Source organism: Schistocerca piceifrons, chromosome 9 (assembly GCF_021461385.2).
Source record: "Schistocerca piceifrons isolate TAMUIC-IGC-003096 chromosome 9, iqSchPice1.1, whole genome shotgun sequence".
Taxonomy (NCBI): domain Eukaryota; kingdom Metazoa; phylum Arthropoda; class Insecta; order Orthoptera; family Acrididae; genus Schistocerca; species Schistocerca piceifrons.
In genome coordinates this window covers 114,839,725-114,854,922 of record NC_060146.1, presented here as the reverse complement: position 1 = coordinate 114,854,922, position 15,198 = coordinate 114,839,725, and the positions used below count along the sequence as shown (strand labels likewise).

At 42.1% G+C, this 15,198-nt stretch overlaps 1 protein-coding gene across 1 annotated transcript in view; it reads right to left on the bottom strand.

Annotated features, from left to right (window-relative positions):
• LOC124716743 (microtubule-associated protein futsch-like) overlaps positions 1-15,198 on the bottom strand; it is a 281,674-nt gene that overhangs the window by 137,388 nt on the left and 129,088 nt on the right. The window contains exon 15 of the mRNA XM_047243286.1: positions 4,580-4,741. Coding sequence (XP_047099242.1) covers positions 4,580-4,741 — 162 coding nt within the window. The remainder of the gene's footprint in view (positions 1-4,579; positions 4,742-15,198) is intronic.

The window sequence follows — 15,198 nt, the reverse complement described above, 5'->3', positions numbered from 1 at the left end:
CCTTGCTGAGGAAAGAACTAATAGTTCAAAAGCTGAGAAGTGTCTCCTTTTACTTTTCTGGGTCTGTCAGCACTAGGACACATTTCACTGCCTGAAGCAATTCTGTCTCATAATTTACTAATTTTATCAATCGAAAATTACCGAACTATCAGTTTAATAAGTCACAGTTGCACAATGCTGACACAAATTCTTTACAGGTGAATGGAAAATCTGGTAGAACCGACCTCAGGATAGATCAATTTGGATTCTGTAGAAATGTAGGAACACACGAGGCGATACTGACCTTACGACTTATCTTAGAAGCTAGGTTAAGGAAAGGCAAACCTGCATTTCTAGCATTTGCAGACTTATAGTAAGCTTTTGACAACGTTAACTAGAATACTCTGTTTCAAATTCTGAAGGTGGCAGGAGTAAAATACAGAGAATGAAAAGCTATTTATAATTTAACACAGAAACCAGAAGGCAGTTATAAGAGCCGAGGGACATGAAAGGGAAGCAGTGGTTGGGAAGGGAGTGAGCCAGTTTTGTAGCCTATCCCCAATGTTATTCAATCTGTATATTGAGCAAGCAATAAAGGAAACAAAAGAAAAATTCGGAATAGGAATTAAAATCCATAGAGAAGAAATAAAAACTTTGAGGTTCGCCAATGATATTGTAATCCTGTCAGACACAGCAAAGGACCTGGAAGAGCAGCTGAACGGAATGGACAGGGTCTTGAAAGGAGGATATAAGATGAACATCAACAAAAGCAAAACGAGGATAATGGAATTTAGTCAAATTAGGCTATACTGAGGGAATTAGATTAGGAAATGAGAGGCTTAAAGTAGTTGATGAATTTTGCTATTTGGGCAGCAAAAGAACCAAGAATGGTCAAAGTAGAGAGGATATAAAATGTAGACTGGCAATGGCAATGTAAGCATTTCTGAAGGAGAGAAATTTGTTAACATCGGGTATAGATTTAAGTGTCAGGAAGTCATTTCTGAAAGTATTTGTATGGAGTGTGGCCATGAATGGATGTTAAACATGGACAATAAACATTTTAGAGAAGAAGAGAATAGAAGCTTTTGAAATCTAGTGGTACAGAAGAATGCAGAAGATTAGATGGGTAGATGACATAACTAATGAGGAGGTACTGAACAGAACTGGGGAGAAGAGGAATTTGTGGCACAAGCAGACTAGAAGAAGGGATCGGTTGGTAGGACACATTCGAAACATCAAGGGATCACCAAATTACTACTGGAGGGAAGCGTGGAGGGTAAACATCTTAGAGGGAGACCAAGAGATGAATACACTAAGCAAATTCAGAAGGATGTAGGTTGCAGAAATTACTCGGTAACGAAGAGGCCTGCACAGGATAGAGTAGCATGGAGAGTTGCATCAAACCAGTCTTTGGACTGAAGACCACAACAACTTAACTGAATTTTTACTGGAGACACATTTTAACAACAAATTTTCTATTTCATGAAATATATTTTTCTTTTGGAATTTGACACTTCTACCTAATGCACATGTGATTTATACTGAAGCAACAAGGCAAATATAAATAAATTAAAATTGTTTTTGAAGATTATTTTTGTCTCATGTTAGGAATACCAGTTTACATTGCAATTAATCGTGGGCTGACATAAACATAAATCGTATTGTGTTTTGCTAATGAAATATTTTTATATAAAATGTTACACCAGCAGAAGAGGAAAGGCAAGAAACAGGGAAGAGAGGGTAAGCAGTACATATGACGAAGAGAAGTTAAAGAAACTACAGAAACACATTCTGTTTGTCAGGTATCCTAAACGCCAGGATTTGGAGCGCCTTTTCCTTCTCTTCAACACTGGAACTTCTTTTCTCTTATCCCTGTTGCACTCAAGGTTAGACTACTTCAAAAAGATCTCATGTCTAGTCATGTTGTTACTGTTTCAATACCTGGTAAAAAGATTTTGCATTTCAAATTGAATAGTGATGATGATTACAATAATACAACTAATAACCATAATAATAGTTCTGAAAAGATGACTTGAAGCAGGTTTGCATGTAACCCTTAAGGCAGCAGCAATTCAATAACACTACTACTGTGGTGACGACTTTGATTAATCGAAACAGTTTCCCTATATTTCCAGATTTTTACTGGTTGAAATTTCAAATTTCCATGGATTGACCACTGTTGTATTTGATGGCAAGGTTCATGTACTGGTTTTCACAGCTGCACACATAGTTTAGTAGTGATTATTCCAAGTTCAGCTAGGATTTTCAATCAATGGTTTTGTTAAGATGTAAACTACAGCTGTGCCTGAAAATTCCTTCGATGCCTTCATCTGTCACCATTCTGCGCCGTGCTGTGCCATTCACTGTGCAATAACCTTACGTATATGAGAAATCCATGTAAAAACATGCTTCAAACTGTTGTCAACAACATTAGGAAAAGAATAGATTGCTACTCACCATAAAGATGACCCTTTGAGCTGCAGACTGGCACAACCAAAAGACTACCATGGTCGTGTGTGTGTGTGTGTGTGTGTGTGTGTGTGTGTGTGTGTGTGTGTGTGTGCTGACCTGTGCGAATATGTGTGTGTTGTTTGCCAAAGAAGAATTTGGCTGAAAGCTATAAGTGTAATGGTTTTTTTGTTTTGTTTGTCTGCACTCAATGGGTCATCTTTAGGGTCAGTAGCAATCTATCCTTTTCCTAATAGTGTTGACATTCCAACCTGTAGTTTCCATTGTTTTATTTTTGTCAAACTGATAGAGAGAGAGAGAGAGAGAGAGAGAGAGAGAGAGAGAGAGAGAGAGAGAGAGAGAGAGAGTTTAACAGAATGGTTCAGGACATTTCTTTCCATCAACGAACAGTTCAACTCCACCTAGAACCTCTCAGAATTGTCAAGATTTCCTTGATTAAATTTGCGAGAGAATTCCTCATTTTCCATGCTGTAAAGACACGTCATCAACCTGATTAACGAAGCAGAGTCAACCTGGAATATTTTCTGACTGATGTATAAAGCATGCAGGAATGGGTACAACACTACCACGGACTACTAACTGAGAACAGAGCAGCATTCACTGAGAACCCACCAGACATTGAAATCAGTAATAATATTATACCGACAGCCCCGAAGAAAGTCCGAAATGAAATTAATGCCATGAAAAATAGAAAGTCACCAGGTCCAGGATTAATTTATATAGAACTGGTTAAAAGCAGCACCGTCAGAACTCTTGAGGTATTGGCAGTGATTTTTGACAAAAGCCTTCGAGGTGACGAAGCTGCAAAGGAGTGGAAAAAGGCAACAATTACATCAATATTTAAGAAAGGCAACAGGAGAAATTGTGCAAACTATCATGGTATTAGTGTGATGCCATCCGTGGCGAGAGTCTATGGCAGTATCCTAAAAAGAGGATAGAAGAAGAAGAAATTACCGAATCTGAAGACCAAAATGGATTCAGATCGGTCACTCCTGTACTGATGGGAATATTTACCCTCAAAAACCTAATGGAGAAAAGGACAGCAAGAGGCCTTACGACCCACCTTGTCTTTGTAGGTCTCCAGAAACCTTATGACACAGTTCCACAGAACAAGCTATGAACAAGTCTAATTGATAATAGCGTGTCACTGAGCTATGTGAAAGCCGTCAGACTCCTCTGCCAAGGTTGTACGGCAATGGTAAAAGCGAGAAATCAACTGTCTCAAGAGTTTTAGGTGACAAAGGGAGTACACCAGGAATGCGCACTCGCCCCTACATTCTTTAAGATTTACCTAGAGGTGGCACTAAAGTCCTGGAAAAGGAAATGAGGAGGAATGGGTATCCCCATAGACGATGAGATTTTGTTCACCTTAATTTTTGCTGACGACTAATTGTTAGTAGCTGGAGATGAGAAAGATGCAAATTACATGCTCTGCAAATTAAAAGAAGATATGAAATATAGGGTCTTGTCATAAATGTATCTAAAACACAATATCTGAAAGTGGGAGAAAATGCTGTTAACGACTTACAACTCGGTGCTGATACTATTAAAGGGTGTCCTAATTTTCAGTACCTGGGAGTGACACTGTCGTCAAATGGTAGAAGTATGGATGATATAAACAATAAAAGTGGCCAGGGAAAGTGAGCCATAGAACAACTAAATGGTATTCTCTGGAGCAAAAACATAATGCGCAGAACAAAACATACAATCTACCACACAAGTATTGAAATTATCACAACATATGGTGCAGAGTTGCGGGAATTAACTCCGAGGCAGAAAGATAGCCTGCTGCCTATCGAGATGGATTTCTGAGTACGGAGTTGTGGATGTTCCAGGCATGATCGTATTAGAAATGATAGGGTCAGAGAGGTTATGAATGTTGAAAGAGCAATCCTGGACTACATAGAAAGGAAGCACCTACTCTGGTATGGTCACTTACAGCATATGCGAGACACAAGACGGCCGAAACATGCATGGCAATGGATTCCACATCAAAGAAGAAAGAGTGGTAGACCTGTGAGATGCCGGAAAGACGATGTCAATGAAGCAATGGCGGCGAGAGGTCTTAATGGAGGAGACTGAAATGAGCGTGAAACCTTGCTTGCAATACGAAGTCACAGCCTGTACTGACCTCGAATCTGAAGAGGAGCTGGAATCGTCGGAATCGGACTGGCTCCCATCTGAGCCGCCACCGCCAGAGCCTGGCAGAGGCTCCTGGTGTCGTTCGTTGGGCTTCAGCGGACCGTACAGCACCGTGTTGAGAGGGAAGTAGCGGAGCTCCGCAGGTGTATAGCTGCAAATTGAAAAACGAGCATTCACAATTAAATACTGCCAACCTGCATTTACAGTTAAACTTTTTTCAATACAAGCAACACATACAGTGTGCCAGTCACATTTTGGCATCTATATTATGACTATCCCAGAAAGCAATACCAGTTGCTGGCTGCTATTTAACGGCTTCCAGAGGCAACAAAAATTTGATTTTCAACATTTCTCGTAATCACTGACCAAATTTAAAATTTTGTTATAACCTACTCATTAAGGGGCATAATCCTGAAAGTATTACACAGTAAGATAAGTATTACAGTTACAAACTGGGTGTTTGTCCCAAGGCAGTGTGACTGACAGCAAACGAATACCTGGACTTGAATCGCACGAGATTTCAGAACGTGAGCACTTAGTTACTTCCAATTAACTTTACACGTAACCTCAAACCTCCATAAAACTTTTTCTCGCCAAGATCCCCGACAACATGACAAAAGAGAGAAAAGTTCATGCAATAAAACTCCAGAATCACATGTGATGTCTTAATTTATTACTCCTTTACTGTCGCCTCTATTCGTAGCACAGTTCGCACACAGTATCCAGAAATACCGCTGAATGAACCTGAAAAATTGTATCATTGAACAACACACAGTTCAGGAGGTATGTCATCATAGACATCTAGATGCATGAAAAACTTGTTGTTGTTGTTGTCTTCAGTCCTGAGACTGGTTTGATGCAGCTCTCCATGCTACCCTAACCTGCGCAAGCTTCTTCATCTCCCAGTACTTACTGCAACCTACATTCTTCTGAATCTGCTTAGTTCAAATGGCTCTGAGCACTATGGGACTTAACTGCTGAGGTCATCAGTCCCCTAGAACTTAGAACTACTTAAACTTAACTAACCTCAGGACATCACACACATCCATGCCCGAGGGAGGATTCAAACCTGCGACGAATCTGCTTAGTGTATTCATCTCTTGGTCTCCCTCTACGATTTTTACACTCCACTCTGCCCTCCAATGCTAAATTTGTGATCCCTCGATGCCTCAGAACATGTCCTACCAACCTGTCCCTTCTTCTTGTCAAGTTATGCCACAAACTGCTCTTCTCCCCAATTCTATTCAATACCTCCTCATTAGTTATGTGATCTACCCATCTAATCTTCAGCATTCTTCTGTAGCACCACATTTTGAAAGCTTCTATTCTCTTCTTGTCCAAGCTATTTATTGTCCATGTTTCACTTCCATACATGGCTACACTCCATACGAATACTTTCAGAAAGACTTCCTGACACTTAAATCAATACTGGATGTTAACAAATTTCTCTTCTTCAGAAACGCTTTCCTTGCCATTGCCGGCCTACATTTTATATCCTCTCTACTTCGACCATCATCAGTTATTTTGCTCCCCAAATAGCAAAACTCCTTTACTACCTTAAAAGTCTCATTTCGTAATCTAATTCCCTCAGCATCAATCAACTTAATTCGACTACATTCCATTATTCTCATATTGCTTTTGTTGATGTTCATCTTATATCCTCCTTTTAAGACCCTGTCCATTCCGTTCAACTGCTCTTCCAAGTCGTTTGCTGTCTCTGACAGAATTACAATGTCATTGGCGAACCTCAATGTTTTTATTTCTTCTCCGTGGATTTTAATAACTACTCCAAATTTTTCTTTTGTTTTCTTTACTGCTTGCTCAATATACAGATTGAATAACATAAGGGAGAGGCTACAACCCTGTCTGACTCCCTTCCCAACCACTGCTTCCCTTTCATGTCCCTCGACTCTTATAACTGCCATCTGGTTTCTGTACAAATTGTAAATAGCCCTTCGCTCCCTGTATTTTACCCCTGCCACCGTCAGAATTTGAATGAGAGTATTCCAGTCAACATTGTCAAAAGAAAGCTTTCTCTAAGTCTGCAAATGCTAGATACGTAGGTTTGCCTTTCCTTAATCTTTTTTCTAAGATGAGTCGTAAGATCAGTATTGCCTCACTTGTTCCAACATTTCTACGGAATCCAAACTGATCTTCCCTGAGGTCGGCTTCTACCAGTTTTTCCATTCGTCTGTAAAGAATTGGCGTTAGTATTTTGCTGCTGTGACTTATTAAACTGATAGTTCAGTAATTTTCTCATCTGTCAACACCTGCTTTCTTTGGGATCGGAATTATTATATTCTTCCTGAAGTCTGAGGGTATTTCGCCTGTCTCATACATCTGGCTCACCAGATGGTAGAGTTTTGTCAGGACTGGCTCTCCCAAGCCCGTCAGTAGTTCTAATGGATTGTTGTCTACTCCTGGGGCCTTGTTTCGACTCAGGTCTTTCAGTGCACTGTCAAACTCTTCACACAGTATTGTATCTCCCATTTCATCTTCATCTACATCCTCTTCCATTTCCATAATATTGTCCTCAAGTACATCGCCAGACCCTAGCTTCTGCTTAAAATGGTGCATAGAAAAACTCCAACATCTGGCATGACATTTTAATTTGTTACTTCTTTACTACTAAATTCAATAGCAACACACTTTGTAGACAGTATCTGCATATATCACAGAATACACATGCAAATTTGTATCATTGTACAACCCCTAGTTCAGGAGATATGTTACCATAAATATTCAGATGTGCGAAAAACTAATTTATGCTTAAAACAGAGTGCAATTAACCCAGACTATATACATGTAGTGGTTGATAATGAGAGCACTTAGCGACTCCCCATGAACTTTAAGCATAATTTTAAACCTTTCCCCACTTGTATTCTTGTTGTTGTTGTTGTTGTTGTTGTCTTCAGTCCTGAGACTGGTTTGATGCAGCTCTCCATGCTACTCTATCCTGTGCAAGCTTTTTCATCTCCCAGTACCTACTGCAACCTACATCCTTCTGAATCTGCTTAGTGTATTCATCTCTTGGTCTCCCTCTACGATTTTTACCCTCCACGCTGCCCTCCAATACTAAATTGGTGATCCCTTGAGGCCTCAGAACATGTCCTACCAACCGATCCCTTCTTCTGGTCAAGTTGTGCCACAAACTTCTCTTCTCCCCAATTCTATTCAATACTTCCTCATTAGTTATGTGATCTACCCATCTAATCTTCAGCATTCTTCTGTAGCACCACATTTTGAAAGCTTCTATTCTCTTCTTGTCCAAACCATTTATCGTCCATGTTTCACTTCCATACATGGCTACACTCCATACGAATACTTTCAGAAATGACTTCCTGACACTTAAATCAATACTGGATGTTAACAAATTTCTCTTCTTCAGAAATGCTTTCCTTGCCATTGCCGGCCTACATTTTAAATCCTCTCTAATTCGACCATCATCAGTTATTTTGCTCCCCAAATAGCAAAACTCATCTACTACTTTAAGTGACTTGCTTCCTAATCTAATACCCTCAGCATCACCCGACTTAATTAGACTACATTCCATTATCCTTGTTTTGCTTTTGTTGATGTTCATCTTATATCCTCCTTTCAAGACACTGTCCATTCCATTCAACTGCTCTTCCAAGTCGTTTGCTGTTTCTGACAGAATTACAATGTCATCGGCGAACCTCAAAGTTTTTATTTCTTCTCCATGAATTTTAATACCTACTCCTAATTTTTGTTTTGTTTCCTTTACTGCTTGCTCAATATACAGATTGAACAACATCGGGGAGAGGCTACAACCCTGTCTTACTCCCTTCCCAACCACTGCTTCCCTTTCATGTCCCTCGACTCTTATAACTGCCATCTGGTTTCTGTACAAATTGTAAATAGCCTTTCGCTCCCTGTATTTTACCTGTATTCTTAATGTCAAATATTTAATACATTAACTTATTTTTAAAGCAATCTGACGTTTGAAGCGGTTTTAAACATGACAGTTTGGTTTCTTAAAGAATCAGGCGTTTACTGGTAAAAAAAGAAATTGAGATCCTGCGCATGGCAGTGTCCTCCACATGGCCCACTGTTGCCTTCTGTGAGTTTCTTAACATCCGTAACATCCTAGTCAAGCTGTAGGGTATTTCCAGACCATCAGCTCAACCCCAATGTTCCTGCAATTATATCAGCCATAAAAACACGCCTTGTGCACCCACCCACCGCTGACTACTCTAGCCCCACCACTGATAAATCCTACAAACTGAAGGAGAGTTATGTGCAAAAGCACATACATTATCAACTAACTTTTGTCCACAACACAGCATTTTTATATATGGACGACTGCCAATAAAGTGGATGAGCACATAAAGGACATAGAAGAACAGGCCACCTTTGGGACGCTCAGCTCCCAGTTTCTGAACATGCTCTACAGCATTGACTCGTGGGATCTGAGTGCCCGTTATGGGCAATACTAATCCTCCCATCTCATACTAGGTTCTCTGAACTCTGGAGAAGGGAACTTACCCTCCACCAGATTCCCTACTCTCATTTCTCATACAAAATCTGTCTTCTCAACTTTATTTGCTGCTTTTACCTTTTCATCTCTGTTTGTCCTGGAACCTGACCACCATTTTCCTTTCCCTGTTATTTTCTGCATCTCCTTTTTGTCCCATTTCTTAAACAGTAAACTGCTGAGTCTTTGAAGACTTGAACATCCACATTAAAAAGTTTCGAGTGTTTCATTACTTCACAAATGAGTAAATGTATAAACAACTGATGTGAAGGACGTAAATTTGAAAAAGTTTAGAAAAGGTTTGAAATTATGTTTACCAATTGTTGGAAGTCACTAAGTCCTTTTACTATGAAACACAGGATGAATATAGTCTCAGTAATTTGCACTCCATTTTAGGCAAAAGGCAGTTTTTACGCATCTTGATGTTTATGGTGTCATATCTCGCAAAATGTGTTATGAATAGAGATAGTACAAAAGAAGTAATAAATTAAAATGCATTTACTGATGCTGGAGTTTTAATAGATGTACAGCGAAAATATAGTAGCCAATAAACTTTTTCCATTCATCAATTTATGGAGGAAGTCAGTGAGATAAAGTTCTGTAAAGGTTTGTCAGCAGGTGCTAAGTGCTCTCAGTCTCAAATGCTGTTGAATATTGCCCGAGTATTTGCATGCCATTCAGTTACACTGCCTCTAGACACAGACAGTTTCAAACTGTAAAACTTGTCTCACTGTGTTAAACTTTTAACATAAAATGACACCTCTCAATAAGCAGATTATGACAGAGTTTTAAATTTTTAAATTCAGTCAATAATTATGCAAAATACTGAAAATCAAATTTTTTTGTTTGGCCCGGAAGCCATTAGATAGGCTACCTGAAGCTGGTACTGAGTTAATTGTCTAGTAATATAGAACAAACCCAACACCAAACAAGTTTAAAGCTGATTCAGCTTGCTATAAACAGTTCCCATCAAGGAGTTGTGTTCAAAATAGTTCTCCCCAATAAGAACACATATTAGTTACCTCTCCTTTGAGTGAAAGATGAACAGACAAATCTGCTGCACCGCCATGGGCACCCTCATGGCACTCTTGTATGCCAATCTGTCTATGAACCATCCAGAGGAAACTTTACTTGACACCTAAAATTCCAAACCCTTGTCTGGTTCAGGTTCACTGATAATAACTTCATGGTCTGGAGCCAGGGCCAAGACACCAAATACTCACTGCTCCATAGCAGAAACACCTTCTCTCCCATTGGCTTCGCCTTGTCCTCCTCAGACATTTCTGAACGTTGATTTTCACCTCTCTGATGGTTTCATTCACAACAATCCCACTAACCATCAACAGAACCTGTATTTTGCCGGCTGACATCCCTTTCAGGCCAAAAAAATCACTACCTTATAGTTTGGCCACTGGGGGACACTGCACCTGCAGTGACGAGAATTCTGCTCGAGGTCTCACTAAGGTCTTCACAGACCCAGACTTGCCAGATTTTCTGCACCATATCATCTTATACACTTTGTCTTCTTATAATACCCAAGAACAGCTGGAAAGGCGTACCATCCCCCCAAAAAATCTACACAATATCCTGTTCCATCCTTATGCCTCACTCATGCAGGAGGTTGTAGTATATTTATAGAATCATCATTTAAAGATGGTTCTTGAAACTTGAGAGCCTACCAGTTCACTGAAGTCTACTGCCGGCTTTACGCACAACTGAGACTCTATGAACATTTACTTTCATAAAGTGTTACACCCATGTATTTGTATGAGTTAGCCGTTTCCAACTGTGACTCACTGATATCATTGTCATAGGATACTACATTTTTGTTTTTTTTGTTTTGCGAAGTGCAAAGTTTACATTTCTGAACATTTGAAGCAAGTTGTCAATCTTTGCACCACTTTGAAATCTTATCAATATTTGTCTGAATATATATAAAAACAAAGATGAGGTGACTTACCGAACAAAAGCGCTGGCAGGTCGATATATATATATATATATAAAAATAAAAAAAACAAAGATGATGTGACTTACCAAATGAAAGTGCTGGCAGGTCGACAGACACACAAACAAACACAAACATACACACAAAATTCAAGCTTTCGCAACAAACTGTTGCCTCATCAGGAAAGAGGGAAGGAGAGGGAAAGACGAAAGGATGTGGGTTTTAAGGGAGAGGGTAAGGAGTCATTCCAATCCCAGGAGCGGAAAGACTTACCTTAGGGCGAAAAAAGGATGGGTATACACTCACACACACACACATATCCATCCACACATATACAGACACAAGCAGACATATTTAAAGACAATGTGTGTGCGCGAGTGTATACCCGTCCTTTTTTCCCCCTAAGGTAAGTCTTTCCGCTCCTGGGATTGGAATGACTCCTTACCCTCTCCCTTAAAACCCACATCCTTTCGTCTTTTCCCTCTCCTTCCCTCTTTCCTGATGAGGCAACAGTTTGTTGCGAAAGCTTGAATTTTGTGTGTATGTTTGTGTTTGTTTGTGTGTCTGTCGACCTGCCAGCACTTTCATTTGGTAAGTCACATCATCTTTGTTTTTAGATATATACACTCCTGGAAATGGAAAAAAGAACACATTGCCACCGGTGTGTCAGTCCCACCATACTTGCTCCGGACACTGCGAGAGGGCTGTACAAGCAATGATCACACGCACGGCACAGCGGACACACCAGGAACCGCGGTGTTGGCCGTCGAATGGCGCTAGCTGCGCAGCATTTGTGCACCGCCGCCGTCAGTGTCAGCCAGTTTGCCGTGGCATACGGAGCTCCATCGTAGTCTTTAACACTGGTAGCGTGCCGCGACAGCGTGGACGTGAACCGTATGTGCAGTTGACGGACTTTGAGCGAGGGCGTATAGTGGGCATGCGGGAGGCCGGGTGGACGTACCGCCGAATTGCTCAACACGTGGGGCGTGAGGTCTCCACAGTACATCGATGTTGTGGCCAGTGGTCGGCGGAAGGTGCACGTGCCCGTCGACCTGGGACCGGACCGCAACGACGCACGGATGCACGCCAAGACCGTAGGATCCTACGCAGTGCCGTAGGGGACCGCACCGCCACTTCCCAGCAAATTAGGGACACTGTTGCTCCTGGGGTATCGGCGAGGACCATTCGCAACCGTCTCCATGAAGCTGGGCTACGGTCCCGCACACCGTTAGGCCGTCTTCCGCTCACGTCCCAACATCGTGCAGCCCGCCTCCAGTGGTGTCGCGACAGGCGTGAATGGAGGGACGAATGGAGACGTGTCGTCTTCAGCGATGAGAGTCGCTTCTGCCTTGGTGCCAATGATGGTCGTATGCGTGTTTGGCGCCGTGCAGGTGAGCGCCACAATCAGGACTGCATACGACCGAGGCACACAGGGCCAACACCCGGCATCATGGTGTGGGGAGCGATCTCCTACACTGGCTGTACACCACTGGTGATCATCGAGGGGACACTGAATAGTGCACGGTACATCCAAACCGTCATCGAACCCATCGTTCTACCATTCCTAGACCGGCAAGGGAACTTGCTGTTCCAACAGGACAATGCACGTCCGCATGTATCCCGTGCCACCCAACGTGCTCTAGAAGGTGTAAGTCAACTACCCTGGCCAGCAAGATCTCCGGATCTGTCCCCCATTGAGCATGTTTGGGACTGGATGAAGCGTCGTCTCACGCGGTCTGCACGTCCAGCACGAACGCTGGTCCAACTGAGGCGCCAGGTGGAAATGGCATGGCAAGCCGTTCCACAGGACTACATCCAGCATCTCTACGATCGTCTCCATGGGAGAATAGCAGCCTGCATTGCTGCGAAAGGTGGATATACACTGTACTAGTGCCGACATTGTGCATGCTCTGTTGCCTGTGTCTATGTGCCTGTGGTTCTGTCAGTGTGATCATGTGATGTATCTGACCCCAGGAATGTGTCAATAAAGTTTCCCCTTCCTGGGACAATGAATTCACGGTGTTCTTATTTCAATTTCCAGGAGTGTATTTCCTACGTGGAATGTTTCCCTCTATTATAACTATATATATGTTTGTGTGTCTATCGACCTGCCAGCGCTTTCGTTCGGTAAGTCACCTCATCTTTGTTTTTACAGGGTGTTTCAAAAATGACCGGTATATTTGAAACGGCAATAAAAACTAAACGAGCAGCGATAGAAATACACCGTTTGTTGCAATATGCTTGGGACAACAGTACATTTTCAGGCGGACAAACTTTCGAAATTACAGTAGTTACAATTTTCAACAACAGATGGCGCTGCAAGTGATGTGAAAGATATAGAAGACAACGCAGTCTGTGGGTGCGCCATTCTGTACGTCGTCTTTCTGCTGTAAGCGTGTGCTGTTCACAACGTGCAAGTGTGCTGTAGACAACATGGTGTTGGAATTCCACCACCTAGAACACAGTGTTGTTGCAACAAGACGAAGTTTTCAACGGAGGTTTAATGTAACCAAAGGACCGAAAAGCGATACAATAAAGGACCTGTTTGAAAAATTTCAACGGACTGGGAACGTGACGGATGAACGTGCTGGAAAGGTAGGGCGACCGCGTACGGCAACCACAGAGGGCAACGCGCAGCTAGTGCAGCAGGTGATCCAACAGCGGCCTCGGGTTTCCGTTCGCCATGTTGCAGCTGCGGTCCAAATGACGCCAACGTCCACGTATCGTCTCATGCGCCAGAGTTTACACCTCTATCCATACAAAATTCAAACGCGGCAACCCCTCAGCGCCGCTACCATTGCTGCACGAGAGACATTCGCTAACGATATAGTGCACAGGATTGATGACGGCGATATGCATGTGGGCAGCATTTGGTTTACTGACGAAGCTTATTTTTACCTGGACGGCTTCGTCAATAAACAGAACTGGCGCATATGGGGAACCGAAAAGCCCCATGTTGCAGTCCCATCGTCCCTGCATCCTCAAAAAGTACTGGTCTGGGCCGCCATTTCTTCCAAAGGAATCATTGGCCCATTTTTCAGATCCGAAACGATTACTGCATCACGCTATCTGGACATGCTTCGTGAATTTGTGGCGGTACAAACTGCCTTAGACGACACTGCGAACACCTCGTGGTTTATGCAAGATGGTGCCTGGCCACATCGCACGCCCGACGTCTTTAATTTCCTGAATGAATATTTCGATGATCGTGTGATTGCTTTGGGCTATCCGAAACAAACAGGAGGCGGCGTGGATTGGCCTCCGTATTCGCCAGACATGAACCCCTGTGACTTCTTTCTGTGGGGACACTTGAAAGACCAGGTGTACCGCCAGAATCCAGAAACAATTGAACAGCTGAAGCAGTACATCTCATCTGCATGTGAAGCCATTCCGCCAGACACGTTGTCAAAGGTTTCGGGTAATTTCATTCAGAGACTACGCCATATTATTGCTACGCATGGTGGATATGTGGAAAATATCGTACTATAGAGTTTCCCAGACCGCAGCGCCATCTGTTGTTGAAAATTGTAACTACTGTAATTTCGAAAGTTTGTCTGCCTGAAAATGTACTGTTGTCCCAAGCATATTGCAACAAACGGTGTATTTCTATCGCTGCTCGTTTAGTTTTTATTGCCGTTTCAAATATACCGGTCATTTTTGAAACACCCTGTATACATAATTTTTCCCATGTGGAATGTCCCCCCCCCCCCTCTCTCTCTCTCTCATACAAAAAACAAAGATGAGGTGACTTACCGAACGAAAGCGCTGGCAGGTCGATAGACACACAAACAAACACAAAACATACACACAAAATTCAAGCTTTCGCAACAAACTGTTGCCTCATCAGGAAAGAGGGAAGGAGAGGGAAAGACGAAAGGAAGTGGGTTTTAAGGGTGAGGGTAAGGAGTCATTCCAATCGTGGGAGTGGAAAGACTTACCTTAGGGGGAAAAAAAGAACAGGTATACACTCGCGCGCACACACACACACACACACACACACACACATATCCATCCACACATACAGACACAAGCAGACACACACACACACACACACACACACACACACACACACACAGATATATATATATATATATATATATATATAAAAATAGAGGGAAACATTCCACATGGGAAAGATATATTTAAAAACAAAGATGATGTGACTTAC